At 46.4% G+C, this 18,827-nt stretch overlaps 1 protein-coding gene across 10 annotated transcripts in view; it reads right to left on the bottom strand.

Annotated features, from left to right (window-relative positions):
- CREBBP (CREB binding lysine acetyltransferase) overlaps positions 1-14,909 on the bottom strand; it is a 131,353-nt gene extending 116,444 nt beyond the window's left edge. For 3 of the 10 annotated variants that reach the window (XM_089896242.1, XM_089896241.1, XM_089896246.1), the window contains exon 1: positions 14,380-14,907. In XM_089896242.1, the coding sequence (XP_089752368.1) occupies positions 14,380-14,464 (85 nt within the window). In that variant the 5' untranslated portion in view covers positions 14,465-14,907. Of the gene's footprint in view, positions 1-14,379 lie in introns of all 10 variants that reach the window. The other 7 variants (XM_089896240.1, XM_089896244.1, XM_022594738.2 and 4 more) reach the window with 5 other exon arrangements.
- Positions 14,910-18,827: the final 3,918 nt, after the last annotated feature.

The following is an 18,827-nucleotide window of genomic DNA, read 5'->3' as shown; positions in this document are numbered from 1 at the left end:
TGGAAACAGATTAAATCAATCATGGCACATCTCACATAACAAAACTAGCAATTACACGGCTTCCCTGGTGGCGCAGCGGTTCAGAGTCTGCCTGCCAATGCAGGAGACACGGGTTCGGGCCCTGGTCTGGGAGGATCCCACATGCCGCGGAGAGGCTAGGCCCGTGGGCCACAAATGTTGAGCCTGCGCGTCTGGAGCCTGTGCTCCGCAATGGGAGAGGCCGCGGTAGTGAGAGGCCCATGCACTGCGATGAAGAGTGGCCTGCTTGCCGCAACTGGAGAAAGTCCTCGCACAGAAACGAAGACCCAACACAGCCATAAATAAATAAATAAATAAATACTAACTCCCAATTTCTGACATTAAAAAAAAAAACCAAAAAACTAGCAACTACAGAAAGAGATAATAAGGAAGCTCTCCATGTGCTGCTGTGTACAGGTATGTAACCACGTGGACAGTATGCTGCCTCCAGTAAGAAGAAGGCAGGAAGGGGGCAAGGGAGCTAAGAATAGGCTGTCTGCTTGAAGAGATAAACCGTGGAGGAGAGCACAGGGAAGGAGGGGGGCTCTCACTCTACAGCTTTGTGTCCTCTGATTTTTGAACCATGTGAGTGAACTTCCTTTTAAAGAAATTGATTTTTAAAAGGCAGCCCCTGGGGTGTCCAGGCCCAGGTGATTAGCTTCAGCCTAGGTGATAATACCTGAATTGCTTCCAGATGCTCCTGGTTCCAGTTGTAGTGTTTACGTTTGAGGATGAAATCTGAAATGGGTTCAATACTAGTTTAAAATATTTTTAGTATTCAAATGAGCTTAAAAGGCAGGAAAATAAAAAGCACTTTAAAGAAGGACTTTACAAAAATAATATTTTTTTCCTAAAGAAATGTGACAATCTACATATCATATTTTGTACCCAACGCAGTAGTAAGGTACACGTTGCTCGCATCAGGAAAGCTGACATTATTTCAATGTACTTGAAAAAACATTAGTTGGCTGTCAGGTCTTGTAGCTTCCAGCACACCAATGAAGAAACGTCTAATAAAAGGATTCTGTTACCCACTACTGGGCATATACCCTGAGAAAACCATAATTCAAAAAGAGACATGTACCACAAAGTTCACTGCAGCACTATTTACAATAGCTAGGACATGGAACCCACCTAAATGTCCATAAATAGATGAATGGATAAAGAAGATGTGGCACATATATACAATGGAATATTACTCAGCCATAAAAAGAAACGAAATTGAGTTATTTGTAGTGAGGTGGATGGACCTAGAGTCTGTTATACAGAGTGAAGTAAGTCAGAAAGAGAAAACAAATACCATATGCTAACACATATATATGGAATCTAAAACAAAAATGGTTCTGATGAACCTAGGGGCAGGACAGAAATAAAGACGCAGATGTAGAGAATGGACTTGAGGACACAGGGAAGGGTAAGGGTAAGCTGGGACAAAGTGAGAGAGTAGCATTGACATATATACACTACCAAATGTAAATAGCTAGTGGGAAGCGGCCGCATAGCACAGGGAGATCAGCTTGGTGCTCTGTGACCACCTAGAGGCGCGGGATAGCAAGGAGGTGAGGGAGGTGCAAGAGGGAGGGGATAAGGTGATATATGTATACATATAGCTGATTCACTTTGTTATACAGCAGAAACTAACACAACATTGTAAAGCAATTATACTCCAATAAAGATGTTTCCAAAAAAAAAAGATTGTTAAAAATCAGAGCTTGTGACAAAGGAAGTGATGATTGGACACCACACTAACACACAATCATATTTTCCCATCTTTGGACGACACCTCTAAGTTAATTTACACTTTGTTCAAATCATTCTTGATAGAGGTCTAAAGGTTTTGCAATAGGAATTAACCAAAACTCCAGTTCTCACCATTTAACAGATTCCTCTAACCACAAATAATAAAGATGTTTTGCTTTGGATCTGATTTACTTTTAAACTAGTTTTTCTTTTAATTTTTAAATTTATTATTTATTTATAAATTTATTTATTTAATTTATTTTTGGCTGCATTGGGTCTTCATTGCTGCGCTCGGGCCTTCCCTAGTTGTGGCAAGCAGGGGACACTCTTCATTGCGGAGTGTGGGCCCCTCACTGCGGTGGCCTCTCTTGTTGCGGAGCACGGGCTCCAGGCGCGCGGGCCTCAGCAGTTGTGGTGCGCAGGCTCACTAGTTGTGGTGCGTGGACTCAGCAGTTGTGGCACACAGGCCCAGCTGCTCCACGGCATGTGGGATCCTCCCGGACCAGGGCTCGAATCCATGTCCCCTGCATTGGCAGGCAGACTCTCACCCGCCCTGCTGTCAGGGAAGCCCAGTTCTTTGTTTTAAAAATAATATATTTATGTTTTTTAAAAAAGCATTTGGAAGACTATAAAGTGAAAGTGGAGAGCCCCCAGCCCCCCACTCCCAAGGAAAACAATTTTCAGGGATTTCCTTCTGAAAATACCCTATGGACACATTAGTATATATCTTTTTTTTTTTTTTTTTTTTTTTTTGCTGTACGCGGGCCTCTCACTGTTGTGGCCTTTCCCATTGCGGAGCACAGGCTCCGGACGCACAGGCTCAGCGGCCATGGCTCATGGGCCCAGCCGCTCCGCGGCATGTGGGATCTTCCCGGACTGGGGCACGAACCCGTGTCCCCTGCATCAGCAGGCGGACTGTCAACCACTGCGCCACCAGGGAAGCCCAGTATATATCTTTTTACCTCTAAAAAGGATCTAATTATCATTTCTGTTCTCCATCCTGACTTTTTATTTAACGATTCTCAAACTTATCTTCCATCTTAAATACCCATCACTCTCCCTCCCCAGATTTACAATGGCAAAGGACTCAGCTACTCCTCTTCTGAAGGACTTCTGGGTCACCTTTAGTGTTCTGCAATATCTAGATTAATTAACTAAATTAATAAAAAGGTCTGGAATTAACATGAATATTCTTAGAAGTCCTACCAAGCAAGAGATTGATTTTTACCTTATCTATTGTACTTGGCATACAAGTAGGTTGTTAAGCTACAGACATTTGTATGTCAACTAATAACGTGGTTAATAAAAACCACAGGTTTAAAGAATCTTTTCCAGAAGCTGGGAAACCATAAACAGAACTTTGGTGTGAACCATGGTCCAATGATGTGCAACATGATGACAGTAACAAAACCTCTAATACTCTTCAAGATGAAATTACTTTTTAGAACTTCAATTCTTCCTATTTACAAAGTGTTGAAAAAACACAAAAATCATTCTGTTTTATTTAAGTACAGCACCAAAACATTTTACCATTAAAAAAAAAAAAGGATTTTTAGAATGAAGCCTGCTCTTCAAATATTAATACTTCCTACAGCTCTCAGATATTTATCAGTCTGAAATGCACCTATAGTGGAACAATATATATAACATGTCACTTTGGGAAGAAGGAGTAAAAAGAGATGGGCCTGTGCTTACATACACAGCGTATGTCTAGCATGATATACAAGAAACACTAGTTGCCTATGGGGAGGGGAACTGGGTGACTCTGTAAACAGGAAAGGAAGGCTTTTCACTAAAGTCTTTTGTACTTTTTGGAACCCTATGAACATGTCACCCAGTCAAAAGAATTAAAAAAAAAAACTTTTTAAAGAAGAATTACCTGTTGGTACAAAAATTTCCTAATATCTTAAATAAGAACACTACAGCTGACCCTTGAACAAGGGTTTGAACTGCACAGGTCCACTTATACAGAGATTTTTTTTTTTCAATAGTAAATAGAGAGGTCCCACGAATATGGAGAAACCGGTATACAGAGGGCAAGTTGTATGTGGATTTTTGACTGCAGGGAGGGTTGGCGCCCCTAACCCCCACGTCGTTCAAGGGTCAACTGTAGTTCTGATTCTTAAGCTGCTTTTTGTGGGGTCTTTTCCTTCCCACAAATAGGGTTTGGGAAGAGAGAAAGCAGTTGTCAACTCTCCCTGCAGGTATGAACTTAGATGGAAAAATATACCTTGGAAAAAGATGATATAGCCTCTAGAGAACAAATCACAGTCACTTCCTCCAACTACCCTGGATGTGATGGGCTTCTAAAATTTTGTATTGTTTTTTAAGCTCTAAAAGGATGGTCTGGACTCCCTGGTCAGACACTGCAGGCTCTCCATGACTTTACCTTGCCTTCAGACACCCAGCCTGACTCCCCCTGCTGTATGTCCTACAATGAGCTCCAGTGCCCTTCCTCTAAGAAGTTTCCCTGACCACCCAGCCTGAAGCATCTGGTTCCTTCCCATCACAACACTGATTTCAGTTCGCAAATAGACAGGCATTGGTGGGGCTGCTGGACTGCCTGCCCACACCACTGCACTCTGAGTTCCAAGAACACAGGGCCCCCACTGATATCACCACAGCCCAAGAGTGTCCCATACATAATAAGCACATATAAATAATTTGAATTATATAAGCGTTTTAATATTTGTTGAATAAAAGAATAGATAAATAGTGGTAGAGTTGAGACTAGAGCTCAGCCCCACCCAACTTCTCAGCACAGGACACCAGTAGTGTCCACATCTAAGAGGCAAGACCACGCTGCCTCTAAATGGTAGCCTGTTGAATGTAAAACAAAAACAAAACTGACTTTTTGCAAAAAGTTTACATGCTCAAAAGTGTATACCTCCAGACCTCCACACTTGCTGTTTATGCTGTTCCCTATGCCTGGAATAGCACCTCACCCCGACTCCTGTTCATCCTCAGGTCTCAGTCACCTCCCCCAGAAGGCCTTCCAAGACCCTTAAGAAAAGACTCTGTTCTATGCCCCAATCATGGACCTCCTCTCCAAGGTACTTGGTCACAGCTGACTATAGCTGTCTCCCATGAAGGCAGACCCTGGACCTGCTGTGTCCCCACCACTAGATCTCCAGGACTGACATCACAGTGTAACAAATATTTTCTACATGACTGAAAAATCCTATATCTAAACCAATGAGTATTTTTGAAAATGCTTTCCATCCTTACAAGTTGGTCCCTTTAAAGGGACTTTGCCCTTTAGGTCATAAATATCTTAAAAGAACACTCTAGACAAATGAGGTAAGTAAATATACTCAGGGCTGTGCTGTCCGACACAGCAGCCAATAGCCACATGTGGCTATTAACATTTACATTAATTACAATTAAATAAAATTTAAAATGTAGCTCCTGACTCACATTAGTAACAGTTCAAGTACTCACTAGCCACAAGAGCCTAGAGGATCCAGTACTGGGAGTGTGGGTCTAGAACATGGCCATCATCACAGAAAGTTCAGCTGGACTTAGTATCAGGAGAACACTAGCATTTCAAACAAAGGAAATGTCCAAACTCACTCTTACCATTGAGAAGGAACCCATTTTTCCTTAACTTTCAAAGATTGAGAAAGTTACCAGTGTGAGCTAAAACACTGAATTATCACTAAAATAAGTTTTAGCTCACCAGTGTGAGCTAAAAATCACTGAATATGATTTTCTCAGAGATCTTTAAAAGAGAAGTTCAACTCTGGGCAGGTTGTGCTCTTCAAACAAAAACCAATCCCAGAGTAGTAAAGGCACAACCAAAATAACACAAAAATCTATCAATACTTTATGCCTTGTTGCTTTCAATAAAAATTACTGATTAAATAAAATGTAAATAAGATTTAATGTTAGGGGCAAAAATTCTTTGTCCGCCATGGGGTGATTTTTACTAGCAAAATCCATAAATCACCACACCTAAAATATCTAGGAGACTGGAAAAACAGTAAACTCCAACTGAAGCAACTTCCTATTACAGAATCTGTAGAAAGAGAAAATCCCCACAATACAGGGAGGAGCTGAATCCATTCCTTTCAAGGTCAGTGGTAGCTGAATCAAAGAGGAAATTAAATTTCACTGCTCTTTCTTTCAACCAATTAACCTGACTAAACTGGATAGTGATTCAAAGGCCATTTTCTCCCCTGTTTGCTAAACAAGAAAGACCATTTTTATAGCTTCTCGATGTTCACTTTTCCTTTTTCACTAAGTCCTAACCTAAATCAAGTCCCTGTTCTGAAACAATACGGGAAAAACAGTTCCGTTTAGACTTCAATTTTCCAATAAAGAACAGTTTTTAACTTCAAACACAGACTGAGTAAAGTGTGTCAAACTCCTACCCGTTTTGTGGGATTCCTGGATCTCAGCCTCTAATTCATTCCTTTGCAAGCTGGTACTGAGACTGCACCAGCCCTGGTGCTCCACGTGGAACAGGAAGGGGAAGCATCTTCCTGTGTACTCAGCAAGAAACGTCCATGGATCTGGTTCTGGGTCAGACCCCTCACCTACATCAGTCCCATCCTCACCAGCCCAAGGGTAGGTGACGTATAGTACTTTCCCACAATGATACAATAATAATAGCCGCTGCAACCGGCTATATGCCAGGAACCACAGGAGTCCAATATGCAAAGCTAACCAAAGTGAGAAGAAATGGAAAATTCTAGGGGGGAAAAAAAATCCCTTTTAGAGATGAGACTCACCCTCCCCAACGAAGTTCTAATGTAAAGTCACTGGCCCAAGGCACAGAGCTGATGAGCTGGAAGCTGAGATCCAGTGTCCACTGAGTGGAAGCCAGGCTCCTTCCTCACTACCTGTATCCCAGTATAAAAAGCTCTGACACTTCCTTCAACTCTGAGTCATGGTTAGAAGGTTCTACTTTTAATCAAGTGAGAAACACTCAAAATATTTTAATCAAAAGGAACTGGGTCAAACGCATACAGTCCATAACTGTCAAAGAAAACCCCAATTATTTGATATATTTCTATAGTTCCTGAGTGTTATCATTCAGTTTGTTATCAAATACCAAAATCCACTTTATTCAAATATTGTTCAAGCCTCATTCTACAGGCTTTTAGAAGAAACAGTAGCTTATTTTTCTTGCTATTTCATTGGTTATTCTAAGTACAAAATTAAAACACATATAGATGGTACAGTTTTTATAAGGAAAATTCAAAATATTTGGGGGCAGTGCAAAGGGAAGCTTTTGAAATATAAAAATATTTTGCGGGACTTCCCTGGTGGCACAGTGGTTAAGAATCCACCTGTCAATGCAGGGGAGATGGGTTCGAGCCCTGGTCCGGGAAGATCCCACATGCCGTGGAACAACTGAACCCAGGCGCCACAACGACTGAAGCCCACGCGCCTAGAGCCCATGCTGCGCAACAGGAGAAGCTACCGCAATGAGAAGCCTGCACACCGCAACAAAGACTAGCTCCTGCTTACCGCAACTAGAGAAAGCCTGTGCACAGCAACAGTGACCCAATGCAGCCAAAAATAAATTAATTAAAATAAATCTAAAGAAAAAAGATTTTGCTTTACAACAGAATTGTATAATCCCGTTAAACAGCTACAACTATTAAGAAACACCTACTATATACACAGGTGTATTAGAAAGACTGGCAAATTAAGAGATCTTCAAAGAGCAGCAGACAGGACATCTAGAAATAGGAAAGTCGGGTTTAACCGAGTGAAAATTTCTTCAGCATTAGATTTTACTATTCTTAGTGATGGTTCAACTAAACATTCTTTTGATTAATGGAAATGAAACATGGGGGAAAACGTTACACGGGATGATATCCAAGGTCTTTCTAAGGGTAAGGTTTTAAAAGAAAGGAATTTGACTTCTAGACATAGAGCTCAAAAATAGCCTCACTTCCCAAATTTAGAACAAGAAAACACCCTGAAGGCAGATTTTTCAAAGTCAGCAACATTCTGCATATTGTCTAAGAACTTGGGGGAAAAAAAAAGCCACTTTTGCTTACTTCCATGCCTTTCCTAAAGATACCCTCCCACCCCAATCTGTGATTCACATCTCTTCAAGTCAAAGCTCGAGCTGGGCAACCTTGCACATGGCTCTTTTCCGGCACTACTGTCAGCAAATCACAGCCCCCACAAAAAGGTGAACACGCAAAAGCCCCCAACAGACACTGGTGCAAGCGCTGACTTCCTGCATCAATGACTTGCTGCAATGTGACAATCCTGAAAGCTAAGCTTTGACTGAATTGGGAAAGTATGGCATCCCTTCCCCCAATTTATGCAAGAGCTGTGGATGCCACAGCAGGCCAGGGGAGCCCATCAGGCATGGGACAGTCTTCTGATAAGGGACGTGCCACTAAGGAAAGGCCTCAGAGTGGGCTCAGCGAACACTGGGCACACGTAATGGAAACCAGAGGGCATGGCCAGGAGTCTGAATGCTTCTAAGAGACCATCTTGGACAACCTGAGAGGACTAGATGCAAGCCATGGGCTGAGATCACACCCACGGAGACGAAACTCTCTGAGTAGCCAGAGTGCTTTTCCCCATGCACAGAAGGCACAGAAACCCAGCAGACTTCCCCAACTGCCTGGCTCCTTGCTCTGGCTCAGTGAGAGAAGCCCAGGGGGCACCACAGAACAGAAGTACTAAGGCCCTGCCTCAGGTGCCACCTCCACTTGGACACCCAGCCCTGGGCTTATGCACATGGGGCATTCAGTAAACACTGGGTGAATAAATGAAGCCTTCTTCAATTGCCCTTTCTGACTCATGCATTTGGGCACCTGGCTGCATTTTATATTCTTTTCTCAAGTTTTGCCTCTATGTCTTATCTTTGTCAACATAGTTCTAAGCTACTTGAAGGCATCACCAGAATCCTTTGTACACTGCTACTGCATAAGGGGTACCTCAGACTGAACTGTAATATACACAGTAAAGAAACAGAATCACATATTTGTTTGCTGCTTAAACAGTCCATGAAATACACTTCAAAATTAGTACGAATTTTCAGAACATACCATAGTGCCTACGTTTTTGCAATTTTAAAATTTCATGGCCATCGTGTTCCTACAAAAAAATACAATTGAAAACGGAGGCAAAAATCAATAGTATTGGGCTTCCCTGGTGGCACAGTGGTTGAGAGTCCGCCTGCCGATGCAGGGGACACGGGTTCGTGCCCCGGTCCGGGAAGATCCCACATGCCGCGGAGCGGCTGGGCCCATGAGCCATGGCCGCTGAGCCTGCGCGTCCGGAGCCTGTGCTCTGCAACGGGAGAGGCCACAACAGTGAGAGGCCCGCGTACCGCAAAAAAATAATTAATTAAAAATAAAATAAAATAAGTAGTATTGATTAAAGAACTCCTGGCTATATACTGAATGTGCTACACTACAAAAAGATCTGCCTGCTTGTGCGCCTGTGTGGACACGCATACATGGCTACTACTGTTTCCAGAACCATCAGCAAACATGGCTACCAGGGTGCACCCACTCTCCCCTGTCAGGACGGTGCTGGCACCAGGCACTGAGCACTCACTCCAGACCAGGCACTTCTCACACAGCATCTCATTCCACCTTCACCATCACCCTTGGAGATGGGGATGGTCATCCTCTCTTTTTCACAGATGAGGAAACTGAGGATCTTCAGAGCACCAGTCCCACATTACATCAGGGTCACAAACTGCAGCCTGAGGGTCAAACCACCTGGCTGCCGGTTTTTGTAATGAAGAGTTTTTCTAGTTTTACTGGCACACAGCTGCACATATCCGTGTACATATTGTCCAGAGCTGCTTTCACGTCAAAATGGCAGCACTGAGTTAGCTGCAGCAGAGACCTCGTGGCCTGCAATCTGAAATTATGTCCTCTGACCCTTTACAGAAAAAGCTTGCTGACCCATGTATTTGGGAATGGTGCAAACTGCAAGCCCCTCTCTCCAAGCCTCACAGCCCATCAGCAAACTAAGGCTGGGAGGGCCCGCAAGAAAGTGCCTCGGCTATGACCAATTTCTTCTGAGCACAAAACCTCTGTTGAGCAACATCTCTTCACGTGCCCTTGGAATATACTTGAAATGCTGGTTTGAATGAGATAAAGAGGTAGTGTCCTGACTAATGTTACCCCAAGAACTAAAATGGCTTAAAGCAAGCTTTTCTAATCTTCAAAACTCACAATAAGGAACATTTCATCTTAACACGGGAAGTTATACTTTGGCAAAATCATTTTAAACTATTTTGTTCTCAAACACATTAAGTAAAAACACAAAGCTGGCACTTATGTAGCCCCAAATAATCACTTTGTCACACAACTATCAATAGAATGGCACAAGTCAGAAGTTGTAAAAATACAGGCTAACAATGTAAGCATCAACTTCCAATAGTAGGATTAAGCCTAAGTCCCTTTACAAGCCATTCTCAATTATGTTTGAGAATTACAGAATCAAATTCAAGCTTTAAACAGCAGTGATTCTCAATCTTTTGCTCTACTGTGAAGGCTCCCTTGGTGGGATTCATACTTACCTGCCATCCCCAAGGAACTTCAAATGAGGCCACTGTTCTCACCGCTCTCACAGTTATTCAAAAATCCCTACTCTTCTACTAAGTAAAAGCTAAGCAAGTCATGAAAAGCCCTAGAAGTCTCTACAAAAACTCACATTTCCTAGTTAGCCAGAACTTAGTAACGAGATGAAATAACCTAACTGGTCCTCAATTACCCACTGCAATAAACAAGAACGTAAGACCAGTATAGGCCTTGAATAACACCCTGCTGCACCAGAATGAGAGGGAGGGGGGAGCTCCTACCCCAGGCCCCTAATAGGAAGAACACTCTCCTGTTCCATAGCTGCTGACAAACTTTCCCTACAGAGACTTAATTCACTTGCTGGAGTTATGCTACTGAACTTGCTAAGTACTGTAGTCTCCCGGGTCCATGACTGAAGTAAATTCCATGTTTATCGATGTAGATTTATAAGATGAATTTATCAATTTACTTTAACGATCTAGGTTTGATTCTGGTTTTTATCCTTTATGTTATTTTGGGCAGATCACCTCTCTTAAGTCTGGTTCCTCACCTGGAATTGGCAGGAACAGTATCTTCCCTTCCTGCCTCACAGGTTGCTGTGAGGACCAAGCTGAGATGATGGGGAGAAAAGCACTCCGATACGTAAACCTAAAAGGTCATCATTTTGCCGTAAAAGGTATTTTGGTTGGTAACAGTATTTACATCAAGTTTCTTTAAATATAGTTTTCTCTTGCACTTAAAGGGATTCACAGTATAAAATGTAACCACAACTGCTTAGGGAGATTTATACAGCACAGGATGAAACGTACCTGTGTTCAACTTTCAAAAGGCAGTCCTACAAAACTTTTTTATAGTATATCTGTTGAATGTAAATTTGGCTTCAATAAAGCTGACCGAAAAAGGTCTACTGCTTGCCTAGGTATTTATTTGTTCCGCGCTGTTAAATCATGAATCCCTGCTGCTGAAAGATACTAATATGCTGGTTTAATTTGGACATATTAAATAAAAAAGTTTCCAAAACACACAACTAAATATACACTGGTAACACAAAGTCCTACTTCTCATAAAGGGTGCCAAGTAAAGGAAGATGACATTTGTAAAAAAGCGTTTACGCCTTCAATGTAAAACAAGAAAATGCTACTTCAACAACATCTGATACCATCAAATTCTGTGCCACTCCAGAAGAAAGGTTGGGGTTGGGTGAAAAGTACTGCTTTTCCTTCTTCCTCTTGTTACCTGTCTTTGGGGTACATTCCCTATTTCTGCATCAGCTCTGCACGCTCTCCTCAGAAACCTTCCCTGACCTCCCCAGCCTGCACTGATCTCTCCCATCAGTCTCTGGTGGCAATGACATTTATCAGAGATGCCGCCTTACCTCACTGGAGTGCATGCACATACACACTCCCCCTGCAGGCAGCATCCTGGCTGGTAAGTGCCTTACCTTACTGGAGTGTACACACATACAAGCGCCCTGCAGGCAGCATCCTGGCTGGTAAGCACCCCAGCATCAGGTGTACTATTCTGCCCCTCCCGCACACCCGCCCCGGGACTCAGCTGACACTGATGGCTCCACAGGCCAGTCCCCAGAGACATGCACTGCATCGTGACAGTCCAAGTCACTCTTGTTTCTCAGGCCACCAAGGCCGCCTCCTTCTCCTCCTAACCCTTCAGCTCTTCCCATGCAGAGCTCCCCTCCCTCAAATTTTACCACATGAGCATGGAACATACTACCTTGCTCTGCCTGGCCCAATTTTATCCTAGAAGCCAAAAAACACACATCCCCTCACTAAAATGACGCTGTCTCTCTCAAGAATGTTATTCCCAGGTCTCTCCCCACTTTTCCACCTAACCAAATGCTTTCACTCCTTTGACTAGTGTAATGTAATTGCTTTAGCTCTTTATTGGCTTTAATATACATCCTTAAGATCTCTGTTTTAGACTAGTAGTTACAGGAGACAAGGTTTTACCTTTTTTAATATGCTCAATGATGACCCCTTCTGTGGCCCACCACGCTAACAGACCCTCTCACAATAATGTGATGGTGATGATGTGCAACCAAGGACCCAACATAAATATGATGGTGAACTTATTCTTTGGATTATTTAAACAGAACTGTTAAAAACTGACTTTTTTGTTCCACATTTATAAAAGAGCCCCAATGTCTTACAAGGATCAAAATTGGAAAAGGGGAAAAAAGTGGTCAAGAGTAGAAAATCCTTTCTGATAAACTTTGTTGTGATTAGTAGCACATTAAGTAAATATGTGACCGTCCAATAACAGAACTACCCAAAAGCCAATCCTTTGGGCACCATCTTGGAAACAGCTGAAAGTATATAGTGGGACAAGCCTTTTTGTTGTCATGTTACTAATTTGTCTTTCTTCATAAAACAAAATCTACAATAACCTCATTCAACAACAGAAAAGCTGCAAAGCCATTCAAAAGTTACCAGTTTCAAAGGACAAGCTTCAAGGCTGAACTTGTCTGGTACGATCTATGTTTCATATGATTAAAGATTTTTCACTCAAACATGCCAAGATTAATGAAGCAAAGGAGATCTATTCTGCAGTAAAATCATAAGTTTTTTTCAGGCAGTAAAATCAGAGTATTTAAATCTTGGTTGTTCCCACACTTCTCATTTCAGATAAGCCAATTTTACAAAATTAACATCAAACTCAACTCCTTATCAGTTTTTAGAAAGAGTATTATTAGTGACTTATATAGCGTGAGACTTACTGATTCCTCCCCACTGTTTAACAAATTTATTTCAACCAGACAAGAATCTTCTTATGACTGATTTTAAAAAAAAATTGTTTCCCTCACTTCTACTTTAACTAACAGTCTAGGAATTGTATTAAAACTGAAGCCACAAAATTCAAGTTTTGTTTCAACAGTAGAAATAGATTTTTAGACCACTAGTATAAAAACACTAGCGGTCAGTCCCAGAAATATTTGCACAAGCTGAACAGCTGTGTCTACCGCAAATCTGAAGGCATTGCTGCAGCAATATAATTCAATTTGGACCCATTCATTATAAACTGATTTTCAGATGCTGCTACTCAAGACCGTAGTGGAGAAACGCAAGCTGCGCTGGGAATCAAATCATTCACAGCAGCGCACAAGTTTTTATTTTACTGCAAAGGAGAGTTCTGAAAGAGGAAATACAACTAGTTCATAATGCTACCGTGAACCAGCCCAGAAGAAGCTAGCATTATTAAATGAACAGAAAACTAAAATACTTCTCTTAGGTAACTGACATGATTACCTAAGGAAGTTTCCAAGGAAGCTGCTTAAAAGAATGATTTATTCAGTACCCTGATAAAAATTTTTTTGGGAAAAAAGGTAATTCCTACATTCCTGAACATAATTTTTTAATATATATCTACACTGTAAAAACAACACAAGCGCCCTTGGAGACTGCAGCTCAGATGAATCTGCTATTTAACTTTCTTCCGAAGTCATACAAGTGAAATTAAACACTCCACAGCAACTTTCATGACATCTTGCTAACGAAGTTTTGGGTTGTGAAAAATGTAATGACTTAGGTGACCAGCAACAAGAGTTTTCAAAATAACTACTAAGCATTTTCCCAATGAGCACATTCCAAGTAACTTCTAAGTCGTAACTCACAGGCTGGCTGCTGCTAGGAGCGTCTTCTGGTCGCAGCCTTGTGAATGTGTTACCAATTCAGAAAACACTTCGGGTCCCCCTTCGGCTGCACTATTTTCTTTTCTCACCAGCAAACCTACCCTCCGCTGACATCCCTCCAGACAGCCACGCGTGTGTCGACACACGGCGGCAGAGGCAGGGGTACGGAATCACCACGCAGAATAGACACGCTCCACTTTACTTTTTCTCGCTGGAAGTACCACTCGGTCTCCACGCGAGGAGGGTTCACCAGCTCCGGGCGATCCGAGCGCACCCGGGCATGTGTCGCCCTACTCGGGCCCCATGACAGTCTTCCGACAAACTTCCCCCTCGGCGGCGCGGGTCCCGTGGAAGGGGCTGCGCGGTCCTCCGCTGAGTTCGGGTCCCCCAGGGGCACTCACCTCCAGGTGGGGCTGACAGCGACCCCCGGGGCCCCTACCCCCGGCCCGGCCCCCTCCTCACCTGTGCTGTCATTCGCCGAGAAGCCTGGCGAGCTGAGTTTGGCTCGTTTGGGGTTGGGCGGTCCGTCCAGCAAGTTTTCGGCCATTTTCACCTGCTCGCGAAAACAGCCCGGAGCGCGGGCCGCGGGGTCGGAGAGGGCTCCGGGGCGGGGGTCGGCGCCAGCCCCGACCGGCTGCGAGGGGAGAGGAGCGAGCCGCGAGCCGCGCGAGCCGCGAGCCGCGAGCGAGCGCCGAGGGAGAGGGAGGGCGCAGGGCCGGGTGGGGGAGGCGGCGGCCAAATCTCAGCCACAGCAACAGCGCCCCGCAGCGCTCACCGCCCGCCCCCGGCCGCCGCCGCCGCCGCCGCCGCCGCCGGCCGCGGCCCCCTCATCCCCTGCCCGCCTCCCGAGCGCGACACTCCGCGGCGGGGGCGCCCCGGCGGCCCGGCGGTGCCCCCGGGCCCGGCTGGCAGCGACGGCGCCCGGCCGGGCGGCTCAGGCAGTACCCGGGAACATGGTGCCGCCGCCGCGCCTCCGCCTCGCTCCCCCCCCCCCCCCGCGCCCCACTTAATTAATTCGCTCGCGGCCCGACGACCGGGGGGCTCCGGGCTCCGCTCCCCGCCCGCGGCCCGCCGCCGCCGCCGCCGTGAGGAAAAACAATGCGCGAAGCGGGGCCGCCGCCGCCGCCGCCGCCGCGGCCCCCCCACCCCCCGTTCCGCCGCCGCCGCCGCCGCCGCTGCCGCCGCCGCCGCCGCCGCCGCCGCCGCGGCTCCGGGAGGCCGAGCCGAGAGGCGAGCGGGGCCGCCGGACCGGGCGCCGAGGACCGGGCGGAGCGGGCCGGCCGGGCGGAGCGGGGTGCGCGGGCGGTTGTGGGGCCCGGGACCGGCGGGGCCGAGTAGATCGCGCTCGAAGCCCCGGTCGGGTCCGCGACAAGATGGCGGCTGTTGATTCCTCAATTAAAAAAAAAAGAAAGTTTTTTTTCTTCTCTTTCCAGAGCCTGAACGGGGAGGGGGAGGGGGCGGGGCACGCCGGTGCGTCACCCCCCCCGAGGCGTCACCACGCACGGCCCCCGCCCCGCCCCCTCCACCTGCGCCTGCCGCAGCGGAAAGAGCCGAGCACGCTCGGACGGAAAGGGCCGAAGACGCGGTCGCTGTGCGTCGTGCCGCCGGGCGGCGGGGCTGCTGGGCTGCCTGGCGGGGGCCGGGCCTGCGGGACGCCGGGCGCCGGGCACTGCCGCCACTTTTGTTCTTACGGCGACTGGGCGGCGAGGGATCTGGCTACGGCCTGGTCGCGAGCCGGGCCCCCAGGCGCGGAGTCGGCGCCGGCCGGGCCCGCCTGTCCCGCAGGGCGACTCTGCCAGGTCCCGGCTCCTCACGCCCCTGCCCCGCGACCCTCCTCCGCGACCAGGCCTGGCCACTTCCCCTCGCCGGATGCCATCGATGTGTCGTGGCCTCTGCAGGTTACATACTGCTCTCGGGTCCGCCTGCGTGCGGGTGCAGATGGGGAAACTGAGGCAGGAAGTGGCAGGGCCGGAATTCGAACTCCCCCACGTGAAGTGAGGGGGGCGCAAGACTCCTGAGCCCCTGTTCCCAGCCCGATGAGATGGGGTCACCTGCATCGGGAGTTGGTGAGCGCTGCCTCCCAGACGGACGCGCTCAGCCTGCGCCCGGCCCAGAAGGTCCCATTACATTAGGGCTTAGGGCCTCGACGACCGGGGCGCGCCCCCCACCCCCACCCCAGGACAACTACCCGGACCCCACAGGTGTTCCAGACAGGTGTGGGGTCCCAGGGACACCAGCCCGCGTGGCCACTCCCCGCAGGACAGTTCCACAAAAATCTAAGGTGTTCACACATCTCAGCTCCTTATCTGCTTCTCACAACTTGCCAGCGCTTCATCCGAAGTCCTTATCCGAAAGGTATCACCAGCAACCTGTTTCCTAAGCTAGAATCCTGTGAGTCAGCGCCGACTCCTCCCTCTCTCCCACCCACCAAGCAACCTGCCTTCCCAGGTCCTTTACCTGGACAAACCGCTCTTCCTCCCCATCCCACTGCCCCAGAGGCATCTCGCATCTCCCGAGTGGCTACGATGGCAGCTTCCCACTTCAGTGTCCCTTGCAAACCGTATTTCTCCCCACGCAGCATCAGAGTTAACTTCTTGGAAAAACAGAGAAAGAACTCTGCTTGAAACAAATAGCTCCTACACATAGAAAAAAAAAAAGCCCATATATATATATAGGGTCTGGGGAAAAAAAGAACATATGTATAGTTGTTTTAAACAAATATATATATGCAAAAAAGTGATTGTCTTCAAGTGTCAAGACTGAGTGATCTTTCTACTTTTTTCTCTTTATATTGTTCAAAATCTTGACTGCCCCCCCATCCCTCCCTTCCACTTTCCATTCTTCACTCCACCCTCACTCCCCGACACCCACGCAGCCACTAGGAAGTTCTTACCATTCTGACCTTTTTATATTTTTGCAAATGCTGTTCCCTGCGCTGAGAATACATATACCTGGCAAACTCTAATCCCAAGACCCAGTTCAAACATCACCTACCCCAGGAAGCCCCCCCAGCTCAGTTTTGGGCTCCCACAGCACTTGTGGGCATACTTCTGTGAAGGCATACCACACACTTTCATTTTTCATCCTTCATGTCTTTATTTATCCATCAAATATCCCCTGAGAATCTCCTGAGGGCACTGCCACTGTGCTAATCTCTTGGGCAAAGAATAAAGAAAGAAATCTCTATATATTTGACGAGGCCAAAGAGCAAGGCCTGGAAATCAGAAACAGAAACATCCAGGAAGGCAATTTGCACAAGAAGGCAGAAGGTGTTTAGAGTCACAGAGTAACACAAGGCCAGTGGCATCCTATATCTGAATGTGCCTTGTGTGTCCCTCTCACCCCAAGTCTGTGGGCCCCTTGAGGGCAAGAGCCAGGTCTTAGTCATAGTACAGTGCCCTGCAAGAGGTAGGTTTGTAAAATTTGATGAATGAATGAACACTGTCAGGTTCCCCTGAGTCCTAGAGGCCTCCAGGACACCGAGAAGGATGGGCTCCAGCCTGAGACAGCTCCAGGCCACTCACCCACAGAGGGGACAACGTGTCAGGTCACTGAGAGGCCACAGCCAGGACCTGCTTGGATCAGTAGGGACACCACCTGGCCTTCAGAGTCCCTGGGTAAATGGTTTACACAACAGTGGGCCCATGAGCTCATACCACCCCCTCACCCCCAGAGGGGGACATTGAGGGCACCCGTCCCTGTAACCCAGAGGTAAGTGACCTGGATGTGTCAGGGCTGGGGCTGAAACGCAGGTCTTCAAACCTTCAAACCCCATGTTCTTCCTACCTCACCACGCTCAACCCTGAAACATACCTGCTCTACAGACCTTTTTCTATCTCATTTGTATCCTTTTATTACATTCCTCTGGTATTTCTTGATATCTGCTTTTTCTTTCCTTTCTATGTCTTCTCTCCTTAGTCTGACTCCCGTCAAAGAACACCGCACTCAGACATCGACAGCAGAATAGCAAGGAAGGAAGTATGGTTCCTGTCTGCCCACCCTTAGCTTGGGATCAAGGTCGACACAGACAAAAGGGACCCAGCACTATTGAGTGCCTTCTGTATGCCAGGCCACTCTGCCACATGCTCCACTTGGATCAGGACTTCCCACAATCCTGGAAGGAAATATCATTGTCCACATTTTATTGAGGAGGAAATAAGGCCCCAAGGAGGGCCAGTCACTCAGCCACTAAGGGGCTCTGCTAGGTTGCAAACATAAGGTTGCCTCCTGCTCTCTCCATTCTCAGAGGCCGTGTCACCAAGGAATCCCCATTTACAGAATGCTTCGGGCCCGGGAGAGGAGGAGTAGGTAGAAATAAATCAGCAGAGATTTCCTGAGAAAAGTCCATTTGAATCCATCAACTGCTGAATGGATAAATACAATGTGTTATAGCCACACAATGGAATATTATTCAGCCAGACAAGGAATAAAGCACTGACACAGCTACAACATGGATGAACCTTGAAAATACGATGTTCAGTGAAAGAAGACAGTCACTAAAGACCATATATTGTATGATTCCACTTATATGAAATGTCCAGAATAGGCAAATCCATGGAGACAGAAAGTAGATTAGTGGTTTCGGGGGGCTGGGGAGAGGGGGAGACAGTGGATGGTCGCCAAAGGTTATGAGGTTTCTGTTTGGGGAGATGAAAATGTTCCAAAATTAATGGTGATGAAGATTCACAACTCTGAGCTGAAAACCATTGAAATCTACACTTTGGGTGAATTGTATGGTACGGGAACTCTCTGTCAATCAAACTGGTTCTTAACATGTCGGTTTGGGAAGAAGTAAGAGAGACAAGGAAAGACAGATGGAGGCTGGTGCTCCCAGCAGAAGGACACAAGTCAGGACCAGTTGGGAGAGCGAAAAAGGGATCTGCGTGGTGGCACCAAGTGAAAGCTTCTGG

This window comes from Delphinapterus leucas, chromosome 15, assembly GCF_059928025.1.
Source record: "Delphinapterus leucas isolate spDelLeu-1000000601 "Yukka" chromosome 15, BTC_Dleu_Yukka2, whole genome shotgun sequence".
In the NCBI taxonomy this organism is placed as follows: domain Eukaryota; kingdom Metazoa; phylum Chordata; class Mammalia; order Artiodactyla; family Monodontidae; genus Delphinapterus; species Delphinapterus leucas.
This window is presented reverse-complemented; position numbering and strand designations above follow the sequence as displayed.